Consider the following 23635-nt stretch of genomic DNA (forward strand, 5'->3'; position numbering starts at 1 on the left):
ACTGAACAAGTTGCTTAAATACCTATATGTATATAAATTTTATAGGTGGAAAATAGCAGGAGCTAGCACTTCCTTGGAAAGTGTTCTCATATATCGATTAAAGATTCTGTAAGTTATAAGCAAATTACAAAATTACTAGCAATTCATTAAAGTAAAAGTAGAGCCACACAGAGTTTGCTGACGCTTTACCACTCGAGTTTGAATTCTCGTATGTTTTTGAAAGAAATACGATTGAGATGCATCTTATAGAGGCATCAGGTTTAAAAATAGAACATAAGGTGAGGTCAGGAGTTTGAGACCAGCCTGGTCAACATGGCAAAACTCCGTTTCTATTAAATATACAAAAATGAGCCAGGCATGGTGGCGGGCGCTGGTAATCCCAGCTACTCGGGAGGCTGAGGCAGGGAGAATTGCTTGAATCTGGGAGGCAGAGATGCGGTGAGCTAAGATCACACCACTGCACTTCATCCTGGGCTATAGAGCGAGACTGTCTCAAACAAACAAACAGAATATAAGGTAGAAATCTCAAGGAGTCACAACCCTTAATCTTTCAATTGCTCATAAAGTACATGTGAGGTTTACTGTCACTAGGCTTTTCCTCCAGCTTTAGAGCAGATTACGCTTTCTCTAGTTGAACTCAAATGTAATTTGCTTTCATTTATAGGTCTTGTCCCAGGAAAAATACACAACTTAAATACTAGAATTACACTCAGTGCAGAAAGCTGTTATGCCTAGGATCTGCAAAGGGTATGAAAACTGGCTGGTGGAGGTACAGCCGATTCATGCTCGCATCTCAGATTCTTTTTGTCACTTATGTTCTTTGGCTATAATTTGGACATGATTGTGGGTACTATTTAAATTTTCTTCTTTTTCCCCGTTTCCTCCTCCTCCTATTTTTGCCAAGCATATACATTAAACATGCTTTGACATCTCTTTACTGTATTACATTTCTTCCAGATAAACCCTCTTACGCTGTTCACTAATTCATAAAAACCTTTCTTCACTCCCAAATAAACAGAATAAGTTCAAATTCTTAAGCATAAGTATTAAACCTACATACAAAATAATTGAAAATTTAAGCTTACCAGCCTTTTCAGAGTAACTTACCAGCTGCTTTGACAGACGGCTCCCAAGATCTCTCATGCCAATAGAGAGCTGCGTCCTGTACTCAAATCCTTTCCCAAATTCAATATAGGGAAGATCAGCCAGGTCACTTGAATCAGCAGGTCCATCCAGAGCAACAGTTATGAGAGCATTCAGGCCTATCCAACACAGTTTACAATGTTCCAGGTGAGGTGGGTTTGGTTACTTTATTTTTTTGCAAGCATATTTAAATTGTCATTCTCAGCAAACAGTTGCAAGAGGAACAGTCGGTTTACTTTATTTTGAGGTCTTTCCCCCAAACACGTGATGTAAACTTGACAAGTGACAAGACTATAATAAGAACACAAAAGGAATTGTGTTTTCCAAAACTAATTAAATTAGAGATAGTGAAAATTGTAACAGAACTTCCAGTTCCCTGATTTGAAGGAGACAGTCCTCAAAGATCTATAGAGCGTGCTAAAGTACAGAGAAATTCACATACCAAGAAAGTCCAGCCTGGGCAACATGGCAAAACTCCACCTCTACAAAAAATTTACAAAATTTTACAAAATTAGCTGGGCATGGTGGCACATGCCTGTGGTCCCAGCTACATGGGAGGCTGAGGTGGGAGGATAGCTCAAGCCTGGGAGGTTGAGCCTGCAGTGAGCTGTGATTGTGCCCCGGCAGCCCTACCTGGGCTACAGAGCAAAACCCTGTCTCAAAAATAGAAAATACATGTTGTACATTTTTGCCATTCAGTGGGGGATCCTTGAAGCAGCAGCACTGGCATCACCTGGGGGCTCATCAGAAATACAGAATCTCAGGCCCCACCCCACACTTACTGAATCAGAATTTGTATTTTAACAAAATCCCCAGGTGATTTGTATACACATTAAAGTTTGAAAAGCACAGTTCTGTATGATCTGATAAAACATCAATAACCTAGTTGGAACCATAGGTAGTAAAAGAGTAACAGGCCTATTGTCAGGCAATTAGGAACAGATGACAGACAATCATCCAGGAGTTGTGGCTCGGAGGCTTTGGGGTTTTATGAATACAATTATTTCAAAGAAAACTGTTGGTTAAGGACCAACATAGGGTTGCCAATGACTTATTTTGCTAGGTAAGAACATTAAATAATGGTGGCAGTCATCATGGTGGAGGAGGTAATTCAGCAACAACAGTGCTATCATTTGTTGATAGAAACTGTGTGCCTGGAAAATGGTTAAGTGCTTCACATGCATTATCTTATTTGTAAGGTTCAAATATAACTCTATTGGTATGTATAATTATAGTCCTATTTTACAGACAAGCAAACAGGCTTGGAGAGGTTAAATGACGCCCTGTAAGTGGTATTTTTAGGTTTTTCACCCAGATAGCCTAAATCCATAGCTTACATTCAAAGGATATTTTGACAATAAAAATGTGCTAAAGATAGAATCTTGGAATAAAGGACAGTCTTAAAATCAAATACATTTAGCTTCACGTAAACCTGACTCCATTGGCAACATTTTTCTCATTATTATTGATGGGTAAAGAATTATTTGATGAGAATTGGAACCAATGAATCAGAATAGATAAATGTTCGAGGACTTGGCTGAGAGTCAAGAACACCTTCTTAAATAAGTTTATATGATATGATTTTATATGAAATGAGTAGATGAAGAGAGAAATCAAGAGAATGAAGTTTCAGGGACATATTGGAGAGGTTCAAGTTCCAAGAGAGGCAAACAGAATGGTTATCTGCAGTGGAAGAAAGAGTCTGAGTGTGGTGGCTCACGCCTGTAATCCCAGCACTTTGGGAGGCCGAGGTGGGCAGATCATGAGGTCAGGAGATAGAGACCATCCTGGCTAACAGAGTGAAACCCCATTTCTACTAAAAATACACAAAATTAGCCGGGCGTGGTGGCACGTGCCTGTAGTCTCAGCTACTTGGGAGGCTGATGCACAAGAATCACTTGAACCTGGGAGGCGGAGGTTGCAGTGAGCTGAGATGGCGCCACTGCACTCCAACCTGGGCAACAAGGCCAGACTCTGTTGAAAAGACAAGACAAGACAAGACAAGACAGGAAAAGAAAAAGGAAAAGAAAAAGGAAAAGGAAAAGAAAAGAAAAAAGGAAAGAAAAGAACCACCACCACCAAAGAAGAATAGGGTCACCAATTTGTCCTCATTTCCTGGGACTTTCCTGGTTCTAGTGCTGAAAGTTCCCATCTTGTTCCAAACAAACCAGGACAGTTGGTCATTCTTCTAGAATGAGAATGAGGAGGGGGAGAAAAGAGCTTGTAGAGTGGTCTGGGATATGAAATGTTTGTACATCAATTGGTGTTTAGTGATCAAGAGAAGCATGCTAATGGATCTACTTATAAGAGAAAAAAAAAACCTTCTCTCATCTGATTTTTCTTATAATATCCAGGAAATGTAAAATTTTAAGAATGTAAAATGATAAAATAAGAACCATAGGATTGTTGACTTGCAAGAAATATGTACATAACTATTATTTATAACTGCTTTTCTTAGGATCAAGGGACTCCAATCTTCTTTCAGACTCATCCAATAAATGAGTCATATGATCCTAAATACAACGTTTTCAATTTTCTAACAATGAATTAAGAAAGAAAAGATTTTCAAACTTGGAAGAATAAAGAATCACTGAGTAGATTCTAGGGTATTCAATTCTAACAAAATAATTAATTTAAGCCCCAATCTACGTGCATAAGTTTTAAAGCCATGTCCACCATCAAGGATTGTTTTTTCCTTGTCTCCTCTTGTTCAGTGATGATTGCATAGTTTACACATATTGATGTTTGGCCTGAAATTAAGAAAGCTTTCCTAGGTGAATAGATCATAGAGCCCAGCACCAAGTGAAGTCCTGTGTGTGTAAGTATGGAGGGTCAGTGAGAGAGATACTTCTTGTCCATACAGAAAGCCACTTTCTTTTCTTTATTAAGGAAAAAAACAAAATTTAAAAATTCAGATCCTTTGAGATCTTACTTGGTGTAAGTCTGACAGGTGAAGAAACTGGTAACCAAATTCACACTCAACCATGTCAAAGATGGTCCCTTTCAAAGAACTAGACACTTTTCAAAGAATGTTATTACCATGATTTCTATCTTCCATTTGAAGAATCTAAATATCTGAGGATATTATTCAAAATATAGCTTCTGAAGTTGATACCCATTTACTAGTTTTTCAGTAGGCATTGGAAGAAAGATGTTTGGTCTTAGAATTCTGGGTATTCCAAAGCACTTCCTGGAAGAAACTCTACTGTCGTTTGCAAGAGAAACATCTTTTCCCCACAAAGGAAAAGCTGAAATAAAACAAAACAATGGCAACCACCAAAACAACATTACCCAACCCAACTAAGCACTCTGGTATCTTTTTTCAGTCTTAATTAAAACCTTAATTATAGCTCATGAACAAAGGCCAAGACCAGAGAGAATAAAAACAAGGCAGATTCAGTAAGTAAGGGATAAAATAAAAACCCTTACTCCCTTGTTGCAGGAAGTCAGGGACCCCAAATGGAGGGACCAGCTGAAGTCACGGCAGAAGAACATAAATTGTGAAGATTTCATGGACATTTATTAGTTTCCCAAATTAATACTTTTATAATTTCTTACACCTGTCTTTGCTGCAATCTCTGAACATAAATTGTGAAGATTTCACACACATTTATCACTTCCCCAGTCAATACTCTTATAAAATTTCCTATGCCTGTCTTTAATCTCTTAATCCCATCATCTTTGTAAGCTGAAGATGTATGTTGCCTCAGGACCCTGTGATGATTGCGTTATCTGCACAAATTGTTTGTAAAGCATGTGTGTTTGAACAACATGAAATCTGGGCACCTTGAAAAGAACAGGATAACAGCGATTTTCAGGGAACAAGGGAGATAACCATAAGGTCTGACTGCCTGCGGGGCAGGGCAGAACAGAGTCATATTTCTCTTCTTACAGAAAGCGAATAGGAGAAATATCACTGAATTCTTTTTATCAGCAAGGAATAGCCCTGGGAAAAGACTGCATTCCTGGTGGAGGGGGTCTCTAAAATGGCTGCTCTAGGAGTGTCTGTGTTATGCAGTTGAAGATAAGGGATGAAATATGCCCTGGTCTCCTGCAGAGCCCTCAGGGCTTGCTAGAATTAGGAAATTCCAGCCTGGCGAATTCTAGTCAGACCAGTTGTCTGCCCTCAAACCCTGTTTCCTGTTAAGATGTTTATCAATGACAATGTGTGCCCAGTGGGACATGGACCTTCATCAGTAATTCTAGTTTCGCCCCGGCCTTGTGATCTCACTCTGCCTCCCTGCCCTTGTGATCTTTTATTGCCCTTAAAGCATATGATCTCTGTGACCCACTCCCTATTCGTACCCCCCCTCCCCTTTTGAAATCCCTAATAAGAACTTGCTGGTTTTGCAGTTCAGGGGGCATCACAGAACCTGCCAACATGCAATGACACCCCAGAGGCCCAGCTGTAAAATTTCTCTCTTTTGTACTCTTTCTCTTTATTTCTCAGACCAGCCAGCACTTAGGGAAAATAGAAAAGAACCTACGTTGAAATACTGGGGGCTAGTTCCCCTGATACTCCCTAGTAGTAAACTCAGAGAATTTTGCAATTTGTTTAAGATGGGAGAGAGAGAACAAAATAGAAAACACAAAGTCCTGTCAACCTCTATTAGCTAACCTGACAGGTAATGCCTTAGGTCAGGTTCCCTAGAAACAGAGTTTGAGATAAGGATTTGGAGGTGCACAAATTGTTGAGGAAGCACTTTCAGAAGAAAGGGAGTGAGGAAAACAGGATAGGGCAGGGGAAGTTACTGAGCAAGACAATGTTGCAGCTGGAGTCTAGTTTTATTTAGCCTGATCCCAGGAAGCTCTGGAGCATAAATTGCACCACACCACTGGTGTCATTTAGAGGCAAAGGTCCAACTCTGTAACCTAATCTGCTGCCCAAGGATGGGGTGGAGAGCAACCTTCCAGGTGACGTGGCTCTACTGACCAAGGGCAATTCTTCAGAGAAGGAGTAAGCTGTGAGTTGTTAGCAGCTAGAGGATAGATGAATCTCCCAGTAAAGGAGATATGGGTAGGGCAGAAATTGCACCCACTTACAGAAGAGGATTTCTATTCTGAGTCAAACAAGAACTTCTTTGTTTGACTAAACAAGAACATCCACATGTTCTTGTCTGACTCAGAATAGAAGCTTTTGGTTCAAAAGCTAAAAGCCTGGTGCCAGAGCTTAAAAATCTCAAACACCATGGTTGGCCCATCTGTAGTCTGAAGGAAGGAACTGATTAGAAAGCCCCAAAACATGAGTAAACTTATCCAACAATGCTTGCAACTCTTGGAACTTTACAAGTGTTAGAAGAAAACTGACTCTCATTCCCTGGTCAAAGAGAAACATACTATTCCCTTCTGGTGACACTAAAGAAATAGCAATATTAGACAATATGGGGCAAGAGAGAAAGGAACATTCTCCAGGAAAGGAAGAAGAAATACAGTAATATGATACAAAGGATAGGACTTTGTATTCAGTGCTGTTTCATACATATAAGGCATGAGGAAAAAAATGCATGTCAAAATATTCTGAGAGCTTGTTTGTTCTGCCTAGTACATACAGAATATGGAGATTGTCAAAATCAGGGTTATTCAAAATTTAAGAGCCTGGAAATGTAAGAGCCAGAAGTTAGTTCTGAGATTATAAAGTTAATAAGCCCTCCCTTCCCACTCCTCCTACATACTCAGTACCTTCTTTTCTAAGTTCATCAGACTTTTGTTCAAGTTTCTCAGCATCATCATCCAATCCATCTGAAAATAAAAGGACCACCTAAGAAGTATTCCAAAAAAGAAAAATGAGTTAAAAGGGGTTCACTGCAATCACAGATCAACAAATAAGATAAATCCATGTTACCTTTCCTCGAGCAGCCGATTTATTCTGAAATGTATTCCATAGAGAATCCAAGAGGTTTGCATTGAGAAAAGATGGTCCTTTAACTGTTATATCCTTCAAGCTATTCAGTATGTTTTCACTGTAGATCTCAAACTTGGGAGAATATTTTTCCATGGCATTTGTCACTTGAAAAGCTACACTGACCTGAGTCTCTGTGCCCACCTCACAGCTTACTCCATTGAGGGAGCTGATGGCACGTAAGATGTCTTGAAGGTAGGTTTCCATCCAAGGCTGACCTTCAAGCAAAGTCTGCCCTTTCTCCTGAGTTGAGACATCAAATCCCACCACAACATCCATGAAACAGTCTAGGATTCAAAGGAAAAGCATGTCTTAATAAATCAACAAATATCTTTATTTAACTCAGACATCATGTCTGAATCAAGGGACTTGGAATTCTATTTCAGTTATAAAGTTAGAACACAATGAAAGGCATAAATGAATAAAGGAAGAGGCTAAGCATCAACTCTTTTCTAATCTGTAAAAGTGTAAGGGTACATTATTATTTTTTCAGGTCATAAAATATCCGTTGATTCTATAATGAAGTTCTGAAAGATTTTATTTTAGATATTGAAAAAGTCATGCAGAATCATTTAAATATCCCCAAAGTACACTGTGGAAATGTTAATAGTCTAAAATAAAACATTCATATAATGCTACTTATCAATTGAAGTCATTCGACAAATATTAAATTTTAATAATTATAAGGGAAATTTAAGAACATTTGAATAAAGTCATTTAGAAAAAAATAAATCACAAAGGACTCATCTAAGGAATGGTTTTGATGATTTATCGTTCTAAAAAGGGCCTCTGATTTCTCTTGTCATCTTCTAACATCCACTCAGAAAAGAAAAGAAAAAAAACTAAAAAATTCAGGAGATCCTTTGAAATCTGGCTTGATGTAAGTCTGACAAGTGAAGAAACTGGTAACCAAATCATTCACATTCAACCATGTCAAAGATGGTGCCGCTTTCAGGAGCTCAGCCATTCCAGAAGCCAAGGACACTGCCATTTTGAGGTTCAATACTTAGAGGGGTGTTGCATTAAAGTGCTTTGCTCTTATTCTTATTAATTCTAGGGAAACTTAAGAGTTGGATAAACTAGAAAGGCCTTGATATTTTAAGCTGAGTGTCCTAAGAGACAGTTAGAGAATAAAGTCATGTGACTCAAACACTCTTCTTTCAATAGTTTTTAACTTGGCTAAAAACTAATTTTTTTCAGCAAACTCAACACATACAGCTTGCTTGATAAAATGAGTGGTTGTTTTTAATTTGGTTTGCTTAGATCAGCAATGTTTAAGATATTCCTTGTAAAGGCAAATGCCCAACTACTTCCCAGACACACTGGTCAGCTGGACATTTGCAAGTGTTTAAAACCAAAATCGTTAATTTCAACTTTTAAAACAACTGTTGGCAACTTGATTTTTAATGAGAGTTGACTGAGGGAACACAAAAATCTTATTTGATAATCAATTTTCATCATGAGATTCAAGGTAAACCAAAGTGTTATCAAAAGTCTGGAAGACTGGACATCTTATTTTACTGTATTTTACTTTATTGGAAATCTCTTTTTAGATAATCAGAAAATCAGATAATCAGAAAATAAGATAAACTATTTAGAAAAAAAGCAGAATATATCCTTTCCAAAATTCCTCTTGCATCAACGTCTTCTCATATCTGTCTTGAGCTTGAAAGTTTCATCTTTGACGACAACTGTTTAAACCTGAGCAGAAAACCAGGTAGTAAACAAGATATGATAATGTCTTTAAGGAAAACAGACCAGCAGAAATACCAAAATGACATCAAGTGACCTTGGGAACTGTTGCCTATAAACATTGTGTATTTTAAATTTTTGTCTAGATTGCTGAAAGTACAAACTTATTGAGGTAAACAAGTTCCTTGTGTTTAATTTAAATTGACAAATGATTCCATAATAATGTGAGAGAAGGAATGGAATTTGGTGGGCAAGTCCAGAATTAGTAACCATGTGTCTAAGTACAGTGAGAGAGGCCAAACCACACTGAGCAAGAGGCTCTCATGCAACAGCCTAAAAACTCCACTGAGACATCTGCCCTTAAATCAGGAGCCCTGTCTTGAAGTCTTCCACGACACAGGTTGTGCTTTAAAGTGAATCTGCCACTGGTGAATCCAAAGGACTGGGGGCAGGGAGTTTTGGAAGTGAGCTAGGGAGAAGGCTGAAATTGGATTTCCAAAGAAATCATAAAGAATTAAAGTAGGATAACAGCAGTGGGAATAAAAAGGGGCAATAAAAGCAAAATATTTAAGAAGGTAATTGGCAGGAATGGCTACAGAGGGTGACAAAAGATGTAAGAGTAGCAGGCTGAGCCCTTGACCAGTCCTCCAAATAGCAATGCGGAATCCTGGGGGGCAGGTCTGTGAGTGGGAAGACAGAAGTTCAGTTTCAGTCATATGCTGATCACCACTCTGTTACTGCCAAACTACTTTTGGCAACTCTTATCCTGTCTGGGCATTAATTTTCTTATCTATACAAATAAGGGGGTTATATACTTCAAAGTAAAAATACAAAAGCACAGAAAAGAGTGAATTGGACCAGACAGTTACAAGTCTCATTGTTTCCTGCCAAGCCCAAAAGCTGATTCTAATTATTACTTTATAAAGACAGTTCTTAATTGGAGCTGATGATGGCAGATTCTTGGTATTAAGAAATACTGTCAAGAGGCTAGGGTACATTTGTAAGATTAGAAGACAGATTCTTGAGAAAATACTTTAGAGGGGAAAGTGGCAGTTATTAGCTGGGATAGGAGATAAACCTGTTTGGGACTTTGAAAGATGTGGTAATTTAGATTTTAAAAAGAAAGGATGATCTATAAAGTATAGCTAGGGACTGTTAGAGACTCAGTTTATACACCTCCCAGATTTGCTTCCTCCCTTCCCCAAGCCATAGACATTTGTCCACTCAAGAGCCCCAGCTGCCACCATCCTTAGTCTGCTAACCGCGGAGGTGAGAGCCTGGCTTTGACACGGCCTCCACCATGCTCACTGCAGAATGGCCACAGTGACTCTGGTGCCTGTGTGCAACCCATGTGAACTTAGGGAGGCCCTGGCCCCTTCACCATTTCCTGCCCTAGATGTAGTGCACCGTGGGACCTGTTTCTGGTTTCCCCAGCAGTTTCCATAAGGGGCTGGATAACACAACCCAGTAGTGTAGGGAAGTTAGCTCTCTGACTTATGAGAGGCAGTAGATGGGAAGGAATTGGCAGGTAAATCCTCTCCTTTATTCCCCCTGCTGGGCTGGTCTACACGGTGGTTCTGTAGGGCTTCTCTAGTGATGTTCTGCATGACCAATGCACCAGTTACGCTTCTTAAGCTATGGCTAACTTGGTAACATACTACCTTGTATTTACTTTCCCCTCCTTTCCCGCATCACTTCCCTTCCATTCACTCTTGCTTCCCTGGGACTGCACTCCCAATAAAGTATTGGCACGTAAACTCAAGAGCTTCAAAGGTCTGTTTTCTAGAGAACCCAGATCCAGTTAAGGCAGGAACATAAAAATAGCTCCTTATTAAAAGTTGGAAATGAACATCTATTTTTTTCCTTACATTTTTCACATCTCTTGAATCAAATCCTGAGGTTGTCTCTTACCCTAATCAGACTAGTCTTTTGCCCAGTCTCCCTTTTGATTCATCTATCCATAATGACAGATATATCAGATGAGAGATGCTTCCGATTCTTTGCTACCTAATCATGGCTCCATGCTAAAAAATAGACAGAACCTCCACATTCTAAAAATTGCTCCAAGTCTCCTCTAGTGGACAGAATAGCCAGTCTCAAAGAAAAATCAAGACAGTAAATATGGATAAAGGTAAGAAAATACCGTGTATATTTATTAAATTTGAATATAGCTCTGAAATGTGGCTAAAATATTTAAGTCCCTAAACTAAGGAATTCTTGGTAAGTTGTCCTTCTGTGAACTAACCCCATTACTCCACAAATTTGCATTCAAGAAATCGATTCATGGTACTCTCAGCAACATGCTATGATATTAGCTAACTCTCAATGAACACTTACCATGTACTTCCAATTCACTGTCTCACTTTCCTCATAAGACACAGAATAAGTAGAAGCTCTTTTTCATTTTGCAGATGAGGAAGCTGTGACAGAGAAGCTTGCCCAAGATCTCACAGTTAACACTGTGTCTCGTCTCTCGCACTGGGGATTCAGATCCAGACTTCTCTGGAGTCCACATGCTGAACTACCTTATACTACCACTTCCTGGTTAGCCAGTGATGACAAGTCATGCAGATTGCTAGTTCTATGAAGAGATTATGCTATTGGAAGTGACAGCAGGAAGTGGTTTCCTTAGGGAATATCAGCTTGTGGAAACAATTTTAAAGATACAAACCTATGATGTCTTAATAAGCTCCAGCTATTAATTGGTGAAGCACAACACTTAGATATTAGTTCTTTATAATGTCAACATCAGATAACCTAGACAACAACTAATATCAAGAAAACAGCTTAATATAACAAAAAACTCAGGGATGGGGGTGGTGGGAGGAACAGATGGGGGTCAGACAAGCCTAGGTTTCAAAATGTGCTTAGTCTTACTTCCCGTATGATCTACACCAGGCTACCAATATTCCCTTGAAGTCCAGCTTCCACATTTATGAATGAAGACAAAAATACAAACCACGTTAAGATGCTGGGAGAACTGAGTGAGACAGTACATTTAAAGTGCTTAGAGCACCAGTTTTGACCCTTCGTAGATGCTCAAAAAATAAAGATTCTTAGTCACCTCCCTCATACCTCCATGCGGCTGACCTCCCTTTCACATACGTTGAATCACAGTATGCAACTAGAGGAACTTTTAGAGATTCCAGAAAACTAAGAAACCAGAAAACTAAGACTCAGAAATAGTAGTGACATCTCCAAAGTCATGCATATTTTAATAAGAAGCAGAGCAAGTGTTCAGGCCTTAAGTCCAGTTTGCTTTGAGCCGTACTCAGCTATTGCCTGATTTCCTTGTTTTGGGATTTACAGTTTAAAAAGAACTGGCATCCCCTAATATATTTGTACATGCCTTTGAAGCTTTACCGGCGTTCATTCCAGCCTCATCAGTCCTCAGCTGACAGCCTGCCTCACATTCTTCCTTGCTGGAATAATAACCTCAAGTTTATCTTAATACAGAGTATTTTTCTTATATTTTGCATTCATGACTATTTCCTTAAAAAATAACTCATTAACTACTTGGAGTTCATACTCCTGTTTTTTACTTTCCACATGGTTTTCTTTCATCGCACTCAGATAGAAACTAGATGGTTCAGAGATAATTTTCTGCCTAATACTTGGACTTGAGTATTTCATATGAAACAAGAAATTAATGTGGAAGGTTTGGCTGAGGTAATCAGATACATTCCAAAGTATGTGAAGCAGGACTTAGAGAGTCAGTAGTCCCAAATCAACTACAGAACTCTTAACCTTTGACCCACACATCAGGTCTTATTAAATGTTTCAGACTGCAGTTTGGAAAAGTCTGTTTGGAGAGAGCTGTTGATATGCTGTGGACTCTCTCATCAGGCACACACACAAGGAGAGCGGGCGACTTCCTTTTCAAGCTGAGAGAGGGGATTTCAGAGATAATCTGGAGATAACCTAATTCTGGAAATTCTAAAGCATGAGACACAGGATGGCATATTGCCCTCCCTACAAAGAAGAGGCAATCACGCTGGGGGGCTGTGATTCCCAGTTTTTATTAGGGCAATTGATATGTTATTGTTGACCATGGAGCTGATATGGCTGAGTGGAAGAGCAAGCTGTTGTGGGCTCCTCTGATCTCCCATCTAAGAAGCCCATGGGGGGGGGGCAGAGAAACCTCAGCAGAACAAAGCTGGAGGTGTCACCAGATGCCCAGAGGCTGAAAAAGGCATAAGAGACACTCTGGAATAGAGACATACCCTCCTAAAAAAAACTGTGATGGAGAGATTTTTAGACAAAGGTGGCTTGGTGGGGGAAGTGATGATGTGGGGCAGGAGGTGAAATCTTTGAAGGACCTATGAATGGACCTGGCTTTAGACATGGGCTATTGTCAGAGAAAACCAATTCCTGATAAGGGACAGATGAAAAACTTTCCTGTACCCTTTTAGTTGTTCCCCCTTTCCTAGTACCTTCTCCTTCTGGAGAGGCCAAAACTATGGTTAGTAAGATGGAGCAGCACCTGGAAGATGGGGAGTGCAGTGAAAGGCTGGGGACATTGGGTGAAATGTCAACCACTTCTCTCACAGCAAGGCAGCCTGTAGCAAGCTGGAAATGTGGGGTAACCTTGAATAAAATGTAAAGTTTTAATATTACTGGGATGGACATATTAATGACCAAAAGGAGGTTCTTTTATTTCCTGAAAGTGATGAGAGGCAAGGGAAGAGCTGGCTCCCATTGATAAATTTAATGGTTACTGGTAGATAAAAATGAAGGCACTTTATAATTTTATCCCAGGTGTTATGCTTATTAAAGTTTAAATATGCATTTTCTCATTGAGTCCTCCCAATGTTCTTTTGAACTAGGTGCTGCTATCATTCACATTTCATAGGTGAGAAAATTAAACTTAGAGAAGTTAGGCAACTTGTCCCAGAAAAAAATGGCCATAGAGCAGGGATCTGCAGTCAGGCTGTCTGTCTTCAGAGCTGCCTCTTCATGACCTTGCAACTTTTTTTTTTTTGAGTGGAAATCTGGGATTAATGTTTACCATGGGTAGTTACACAGAATCATAGCCAACCCATAAGGTGCCTTTATAACAGAAAAAGTGACTTCTCCTTTAAGACACTTCACTTCCATCTGCTGAAAAAAGTGTCAAAATGCACTCATTGTAAAGAAGATATTTACTAACTTCTGTGGTAAAGTTTCATAATAAAGATACAAACCTCTAGGGAGGTTTCCTACCTATCTGTACCACAGCTCTTGGCAGCCCTATAGGCCCTCTTGCCAAGCAACCAAAAAATCAGTCAAATATTTCCTTTCTTTGAGGCATGCTCTTCAACCTCTGAAACCAGCCAGATTGCAAACAATGGCCTTTTCCTCACACCGGAAGGCACGCGTTCCCACTCACAAAGGAGGCATGCTCACCCAGGAGACAGGGAGGAAAAAGGGCACAGGATTTCAGACACCCTGTTTCTCAATCCGCAGGTCAAGATAAATATTTAATAACTGCAAAAAGCTCAATTTGAAATCCAGAAGCACACCTCTAAATGCTCCCACTAGCCCCAGGGGATGACAATGGAGCTTGAAGAAAATGTCAGAGAAGATGGTGTAGGGAATCGATATGAACTTGCTAAATACTTACTGCTTTCACCCCCTGTGGTACAGATGTTGCGAACGATCCTTTTATTGACCTTCTTCAGTTCATCGAAGTTGTGCACTGTCAGTTTTTTCTCTGCAGTCCCGGTGATCTGCATGAGCTGCTGGTCATCCACATCCCCAATGCCCACAGAGTAGATGTCGATACCTCTGCGTCTCAGGGCTTCCGCGGCCTGGGCCACCTCGTCTTGGGACTGGCCATCTGTAAGGACCAGCAACACCTGTGGGGTACCTGTATTTATCCTGCTGCCCATGTCTGGCCTGAAGTAATGTTCCACCTTCCTGAGTGCGGCACCGATGTGTGTGTTTCCAAAGATCTGCGTGATGTTTTCAATCTGAATTGATATCTCTTTTGCACCTATGAAAGTTCCCAGTGGAAACTCTGGGTGATAGGCATCGCTAAACTGGGCCGCTCCTATACGCACTCTGTTGGGGCTGACATCAAAGTCTTGAACGACGGATACCAGAAATTCCTTCATTTTCTTGAAGTCGGTTTGCTGAATGCTAGTTGAACCATCCATAAGGAAAACAAGATCTACTTTGTCAATTTCACAATCTACAAAGAAGAGAAGGAACAACAGCAAACCCAGATTGTTATTCTTTCCTTAATCCACCAAGAGTAAATTAAATGTTTGCAACTATAGGCCAGGCGTGGTGGCTCATGCCTATAATCCCAGCACTTTGGGAGGCCGAGGCGGGTGGATCATAAGGTCAGGAGATCGAGACCATCCTAACTAACATGGTGAAACCCAGTCTCAACTTTAAAAAAAAATACAAAAAATTAGCTGGGCGTGCTGGTCCCAGCTACTAGGGAGGCTGAGGCGTGAACCTGGGAGGCAAAGCTTGCAATGAGCTGAGATCATGCCACTGCATTCCAGCCTGGGAGACAGAGAGAGACTCCATCTCCAAAAAAAAAAAAAAAAAAAAAAAATTTGCAGCTATATAGAAATGATATTTCTGAAAGTGGTTTCTTAACTTATTCTAGCATGTGGTCACATTAATTGGAGAGGAAATAAAGACAAATGATCAGTTCATAAAGTCAGTACAAGGCATGAATCACTCACACATCTTTTTATGCTTCTCTTGGCTTGTTGATTTGGTCTTAGGCCATTTTATTTTCTGAGATGCCAGAGAACTGGGGCCAGTGCTACGGAAAACTTGTTCTCATCTACAATCTAGCCTGAGCTCTTCCAGAAAGCCCGGTGACAGTAGTAGCACGTCAAGAGAAAACAAAACACACATACATTTAGGGATTCGAACAAAAAGGCAGATGGTTCGTATTATTGACTTAGCCTCCCTGGTCATTTGAGCCAATAATTATTTTTCTAGTTCATTAGGGCATATTGAAAAGAGGTTTTAAAAGGATGCCTTTTGGTCTGTATCTAGTCAGTTTTCCTTGTTATCAGTCCCTTTCTGCTGTATGTAGGCAAAGATATCTACTTGAGAAAAATATTTTTGAACAAGCAATGCAATACAGAGATGCTTCCCCCATATTAACATAGCAAATATAAAACAAGAGAGAGACCATTGCCAATGAATGAGTTATGCTTGGCACATGCGTGTTCCTTAGCTTTCTGGTAAGCATGGTCGTTTCCATGAATTCCCCAGTGATCTCACCACTGTCCGAACTTAGTTCTCATCATAGCCTCAGAAATATTAAAGGTGTCTGAGATTCCTTAAGTCCAGGTAAGCAAGGAAGTGATAAGAAGAAATACGGTAAATCGATCCTTTAGGAATTGGTTAACTTATTAAATTACTTTGTTTCAGATTTGGAAATCTAGTACTGTTTTTCTGTCCCAAGGAGAATATTCAATATGAAAATGCAATGTCAATTTCTACAGTGAACTGGTGAAACATTGATCCAATTTTAGGCAATGGCTACAAGGAAGGAAGAGATTTGTCCCAGTTTTCAGTAAGACCCAGAAAGATTTTGTTAGTTTTGTGAAAGAAAAAGATAGTAGCTGCATTCTAAGGAGGCAAGGCTTAGGAAAACCAGAGAAGTTAGATGAGTTTTAAAAAGAACTACTATATCTAGATGTTGGAATCATGAATTAATAGCAATTCAGCTAAGTAAAAACATTTTGTATATTTAGTAAAATAAATCTTAGGAAAAATACTCAGGAAACTAAGTAGAGAACAATCTTTCTCTGAACCAAACTTATAAACTGAAAGTAAAATGATGAAGGAAGGAATATACACACACATACAACAATGCAATCTCCAGCTGTCAGAACACAAGCCCAGCATCCAGTGCAAAAGAAGTCCCACTATGCTCCATCCTGGAAACCTCTGAGGCTGGAACCGAGTTTTTAATACTGGGCTTCGCATTTTAAATGACCTTGCGCCATAATTGAAATAAGCAAAGAAACTAGTGACTTCTGGCCTGAAGGAAAGAAGACTTCAGGCAATTATAGCTGGTTCTTGGGAGGAGAATTTGATTTCTTGCATAAAGAGGAAAAAGAACTAGTGGGTGGAAAAATGTGTAAGCACATTTGTGTTCTAATGAAGCCTGTTCAAAACTGGTGAATTCAGCTAGGTGTAGTGGCCCACACTTTGTAATCCCAGCACTTTGGGAGGCCAAGCAGGGCAGATGGCTTGAATCCAGGAGTTTGAGACCAGCCTGGGCAACACAGTGAAATCCTGTCTTTACAAAAAAAACAAAAATTAGCCATGCCTCATGGCACACATCTGTAGTCCCAGCTCCTTGGGGAGGCAGAGGCAGGAGGATCACCTGGGTCCTGGAAGTTGAGACTGCAGTGAGCCGTGATCATGCTACTGCGCTCCAGCCTGGACGACAGAGCAATACCCTGTCTAAAAAAAAAAAAAAGGACAAAACAAAACAAAACAAAACAACTTATGAATTCCCCATCATTAGAAGAGTTTAGGAAGAAGCAATTAGGAATGCTGCAGAAAGTATCTTTCTTGGGGGAGTAGTCTGAATGAAATATCCGAGGTCTTTCCAACCCAACCCTGAGATTTTATAATATAGAAAGTCCTAGCAAAGTCTTGGAATCAACCCAAATGTCCATCAGTGACAGACTGGATTAAGAAAATGTGGCACATATACACCATGGAATACTATGCAGCCATAAAAAAGGATGAGTTCGTGTCCTTTGTAGGGACATAGATGCAGCTGGAAGCCATCATTCTCAGCAAACTGTCGCAAGAACAGAAATGCTGCATGTTCTCACTCATAGGTGGGAATTGAACAATGACATCACTTGGACACAGGAAGGGCAGCATCACACACCGGGTCCTGTTGTGGGGAGGGGGTAGGGGGGAGGAGTAGCATTAGGAGATGTACCTAATGTAAATGATGAGTTAATGAGTGCAGCACATCAAAAAGGCACATGTATACATATGTAACAAACCTGCACATTGTGCACATGTACCCTAGAACCTAAAGTATAATAAAAAAAAAAAGAAAGAAAAAAAATGAAACAATTAGAAATCCTTCTCTCGTCTCTGGAAAACTCATTCCTGAGAGCCATTGTTTTGCTTTCTCTCTCATTTGTTGCTCTAATAATTAGAAAAAACTTAGTGGCAAACCTTACCCACTTTTGAAGAGTTGCAGACACTGGCTGTCACATCTGAAATTATTCCCTTCAGACCTCCAAAAGTCTCCACGAAGAAGTACTTGTCGCTTGATCCTGCCATGGCTAACAGTTCCACGGGATTGGCATCAGCAATACCCACAGCCAGGACAAGAATGCCTTTGTCTCGCAAGGCCTTTGCCGTGGCATTGAGTTTATCAGCATCATGGGAATCCCCATCGGTGATCACAATGAGGACTTGGGGGACCCCCTTGTTCAGGCGACTGCCCCGGGCTTCAGTGAACATGTGGTCCGAGAAGCCCAGTGCCTCAGCAGTATAAGTATTGCCACCCATGGCTTGGTCATTCTGGAGCACTGAAATTACCTCTGGTTTTGTGCCAAAGTTATCCAGATAAAACAGCACCTCTGGGTCATCAGCATACTTCAGAGCCCCAAACCGGACCCGATTCATGCCCACATCAGCTTTTCTCACTATGTCAATCATAAAATCCTTCATATTATACTCATCGTAGTCAATGCTGCCAGAGCTATCAATGACAAACACAACATCTAAAACTTCAATCCGCTTGCACTCTGAAAGAGGAAGAGAAAGGTAAACCATATGAGATTAGCTTTGGACAGCATGGGAGACACCCCAATCTTTTTATAAATTGCTAGTGTTTTCTCTCCATGAGGATCATGCTATGCATTAGAATGTCAATTCTAATAGCCTCAGAAATATTAAAGGTGTCTGAGATTCCTTAAGTCCAGGTAAGCAAGGAAGTGATAAGAAGAAATACAGTAAATCGATCCTTTAGGAATTGGTTAACTTATTAAATTACTTTGTTTCAGATTTGGAAATCTAGTACTTTTTTTTCTGTCCCAAGGAGAATTTTCAATATGAAAGATAAGAGAGACAATACACATACATTGGTGCTGGAAGTATATAGTTAATACTCACTTAGGTGAGCTTGAAAGATAAAGAAGGAGTCAGTGGGGTCCCACTGCAGGGAGTGGGTTGGGGTGAAGTGACAATCACAGGATTGTCAGGAATAAAAAATTTTGAAATCTTTGGACTAAAAAAGTCAATTCTGTGTACATTTTCCTGTATAAGTGGTTTCTCCAACATGTGCTTTCATTTATACAAATTTGTTTCTTTTTTTTTTTTAACCATGGATCTTGAGATTTGTATTCTTAATATAAACCTTGGGGAAATGACCAAATAAAAATGAATTTGGCAATACTGTATTTTTTTCATGATTCTCTGATGGGTGACTTTTCAAAGTTACTTTTTCCTCGCTTTTTGACTTTTTTGAAACATCTATTTTCATTTTTTGGTCTCATCATAGAAATAAGACCACTTCACACTTGGTCCAACTAAGCTGTTTTAGCATGATGCTCCTATTAACTTTTTAAATCTGAGGTTAGCACCATGGAACAGAAAAGCAGGAAAGACACAATTAATTCTTAATCCATGTGTAGCATGTTCCCTCCAAAGGTGCAGTGTTCCAAAACTAACTCATCCATTCTGGAGAAGGGGAATTGTAAGATGGTTTGTTATTTAGTCCTTATGTAGCACATTCTCTCTACAGGCCATAGAAAGGTATGTTCCAAACATTAACTCACCCATTCTTGAGAAACGGAATTGTGAGAAAGCACCCACCCCTCAGAGGCTTGCCACATTTTCTTCTTTTGACAGCCACTTGCTGGCTATGTAAGGGCTGTTAAAAACCTTAGAGCCAATGTACCTGTCCCCACTAATTGCAGGCCATGTGTACAGGGCCATCAACCAAATTCCCAAGAAAGGCTGGCTCTACGTGGGAATTTACATAGAAGAACTATGTCCCCGTGGTCTTGACTGCCTGGGAAGCCTGCTTGGATTACCCAGGGGAGTGGGGGTAGATTACACTGCATCAAAATGCTTCAGAAAGTTCATATTTGTTCTGGGTGAAATTACCAGGAAATAGAAACCAGGTGTACTCTTTTTCTACAAAATACAGATCATGAGCACCAAACCTTCCAGTGGGAGTTGAACAGAACTGTTATTTGAATAAGCAAACAATGTTCTTCTCTTCCCTTTAAACTCCATGAAGATCCATGTCCTTCATGTTCAGAATGCCTCTGTCATCAAGCCCTATGGGTCACAGTATAAATCAGCCCCTTATATTTGCTGAGCTTTTATTTGATCATTTCCATTACTCTATATTTCCATTACTTTTGATCATTTCCATTACTCTGCAGTTTCATGGGAAGACAGTGGGGACTAGGTTCCTTACTTTGAAGCAACCATTGCTCAAGTCCTCTTACTATATTCCTTTTTTATAAAATTTAATAACTACCAAAGTGTTTTCACAAACATTATCTCATTTGATGCAAGTATTGGTCTTTAGAAATTGCAAACATAAACACCATATATAGTAGATGTGTAGGTCAAAGAGGAGACACCTTGCGCCAGAGGATAAATGCCAGGCCTGCCTCAGCAACCCACACGTAGCCCAGTGACACAGGGCACACAAGGCTGAGCCCCTCGCATCAAAGTAGAACCAGCTCTGTAATTCATGGCCTGGAGCTCCCCATGGGATCAGGTCAAACTAGACTCCAGCTAAGGTGATTTCCTTGTTCAGTTCCTACCCATGCCCCGACCTGTTTCCTACACCCCTTCTGAAAATACCTCCTAAATAAATCACTTCCAAAGAGCCCCTGACTTAACTTCTGCTTCTAGGGAACCTGATCTAAGATCTGGTATGATACTGTTTTTCTTAAATGGAGATTCATCGCGCTAGTGCTGTTTACCTATAAATGGGAATGGATCTAGGTAAACCAAAGTTCTTTCTTACTGTCTGTTTACTTCAACAGGTCAAAGCCACTAGGAGAAACATTTCAATTAAACCAAGTTTACAATATGTAAATAGAATGAAATTCAAGAAATAGAGGCTAAAAAAGACATCTGTTGTTTGGGTAGTCCTGCTAGTGAGTATACCCATGCCTACCTTCACGGGGGCTGCATATTCCAAAAACAAGATCATCTTCAATGCGCTGCAGAATGTCAAAATTCTCAACATAAAAAACCATCTCAGGCCTCCCACTGATCTCCTCAAGCTGGGTGACATTGGAGCCAAATACTCCCACAGAGTAGATGATTACACCCTCTTGCCGAAGCGCTACCGCTGGTTCCTTCACTATGTCCTGAGCTTCACCATCCGTGATAAGGATGAGAAACTTTCTGACGTTGGGCCGGGCGCCCTTGGTGGGGCTGAAGTACTGAGACACAAAGCTCAGGGCACTACCAGTCAGGGTGGTTTGTCCAATGTGAGCCATTTGGTCTATTGCATTTGAAATGTCGCTTTGGGACATGAATCTGTTGAGCTGAAACTCCTCCTTATTGATGTCGCTGAACTGGACTACACCAATTTGCACCCGATCTGGTCCAATCTGAGACTTGCTCACCAGGTTTTTCATAAACGTTTTCATTTTGCTGAAGTTTTCAGGTCCTATACTTCCAGAACTGTCCACCAGAAACATGATGTCAGCTTTCATCTCTTTGCAAGCTGCAAAAGAAAAACTGGGATGTTTATTCAAGTCAGCTACATGTAAAAAGTTCAGAGCAAACAGGAAAATCCAAAACACAAATAATTTTATATTGAAATATGTACTTGGTAATAATTAGTAGTAAATAAAGCATAGAAGACAATAAAAGTGAGAATATTCTATTTGTTATTTAGTAATTTGCTTAAATACATAACTCAGGGTTACTCAACCTCAGCACCACTGACATCTTGGGCATCATTTTACTGTGGGAAGTCTGTGTGTTGTAGGATCCTGTAAAATACTTCTTTGCAGTATCCCCGACCTCCACCTCTTAGATGACAGGAGCACCCTCCAGTTATGACCATCAGAAATGTCTCTAGACATTGACAAATAACCCCTAAGGGCGCAAAATCACTCCTGGTTGAAAACAGGAGCTCTAAATGATATAGCTCTAAAAAAATTTCATAAGAGCTGTATAAAAAGACATTCAAATAAACCTGAAGTATTCCTTACAATCTGAAATCATTTAATCATATTACACATGTGGTATACACTCATATATCTATTGTGGCAAGAAATTGTGAGAGGAAGCTAATTAATACTTATTAGGGAAATTCCTCCAAAAATTTTTCTTATGCTTCAGATATTATTTAAAACAACACTATAATGGGCTCTTAGCTTTGTTCTAGAGAACAAACACAGTCACATAAGTCAACAAATCTCAACTTAGTAATGTTGTAGTTTTTCTAAACCAGCAATGTCAATTATTGCCAGGATGGCCATTTGCGAGTGAAGGTCAGTAGGTAGAGCCACGGTTTCTCTTACCTTCTTCAGCACAGATTTCTTGAACAACTTGGTTTCTTATGTCTTTCAATGCATCAAAGTCATGCACGTAATACACTCTCTTTTCCTCTCCTGCAATTTCTCGCAGCTGTGTTTGGTTGGCCTCCTTAATCCCGATAGCATGAACTCGGATGTGCTCTTCTCTCAGTCTGTTTGCAGGCTCCAAGATGCTATCCTTGGACATGCCATTTGTCAGGACAACAAGGTGACATGGAACTTTGTTTCCTCGCTGTTTCTTTGCTTTTTGCAACAGACTCAGTGTGAAATTCAGTGCTGCACCTGTATTTGTATTCCCACCCAGCTGCCTGATATTCTCAATGGCCTTTCCCAAATCCTGCTTGTTGGAGTATTTATTGATCTCGAATTCCAAGTCCCAGCTGTCAGCATACTGAACGGCCCCAACCCGCACCTTATGGGGGGCAATGTTGAACATCCCTACCACCTCTGACAGGAAGATCTTCATTTCATGGAAATCTGTGGCCTGGGTGCTCCCTGAGCCATCGATGAGCAGATAGATGTCTGCTTCCTCAGTGTCCACACAACCTGAAATGGAACCAGTAAGTTGCATGTGGCATTTGAGCAAGCATGAAGAAAAAATGAGAGCAGGTGGAAAGAAGAACAAATACGAACCTCTTCAGACAGAAAAATGGGAAACAGCTTCTAGGCTTAAAATACATGCTTTGTTAGCTTAAAATGGGGGAATCTTAGCATCCCTTCAGCCAAATGAATCGCTTCTGACACTTTAAGACTATTGCCCTAATTCTCTGCCATGAATCAGGATAAATCTGAATATAGTAGGAGATTTAAAAAATTTGAAGCTGCTTTTTACAAGACACTTCACCCATTAGTAAATAACTGCTTAGCAAAAAGTCAAGTAGTGTGTTGGGAAATGGAGAAGGTATTTAACTGGACATTGTGGGCACATGAACTCTCTTGAGCAAATTATTTACTCCTTACCCACTCCTAGTCAACTAACTACGGATACTATTCGTGAGTGAGACAATGACATTTGTAGTAAATATGCTATATTTATGGAAGAATATATACGTCTATATGTATACCAATACATAAACATATTTATATAGTATAAGTGTATATATGAATGTAAGATACATCGCCCTCTGTCTCTGTCCCTGCACTAGTGGATGCTAGAATGGTACCCCACAACAAATTACATAATTACTTTGTTCTTCATTCAAATCATACTCCTGTTTATTCTCTAAATTGGAATTTGGAAATGAGGGAAGAAGATTTGGGCGAGAAAAGTACAAAAAGAATAAAGAAATAAAGGGAAGAGCAGGAGAACATGAGAGGCAAAAGAGAGAAAGACAAATGAAGAGAGAAAAATAGCAAAGGAAGGTATTCTGCAGCCTGGATGAAT

General features: G+C 39.9%; 1 protein-coding gene across 1 annotated transcript in view; it reads right to left on the bottom strand.

Annotated features, from left to right (window-relative positions):
• COL6A6 (collagen type VI alpha 6 chain) overlaps nt 1-23635 on the bottom strand; it is a 111649-nt gene that overhangs the window by 82497 nt on the left and 5517 nt on the right. The window contains exons 4-10 of the mRNA XM_025376803.1: nt 22237-22797; nt 20874-21431; nt 17905-18477; nt 14337-14906; nt 6986-7329; nt 6823-6901; nt 1108-1262 (exon numbers count right to left, since the gene is read on the bottom strand). Coding sequence (XP_025232588.1) covers nt 1108-1262; nt 6823-6901; nt 6986-7329; nt 14337-14906; nt 17905-18477; nt 20874-21431; nt 22237-22797 — 2840 coding nt within the window. The remainder of the gene's footprint in view (nt 1-1107; nt 1263-6822; nt 6902-6985; nt 7330-14336; nt 14907-17904; nt 18478-20873; nt 21432-22236; nt 22798-23635) is intronic.

This window comes from Theropithecus gelada, chromosome 2, assembly GCF_003255815.1.
Source record: "Theropithecus gelada isolate Dixy chromosome 2, Tgel_1.0, whole genome shotgun sequence".
NCBI lineage: Eukaryota > Metazoa > Chordata > Mammalia > Primates > Cercopithecidae > Theropithecus > Theropithecus gelada.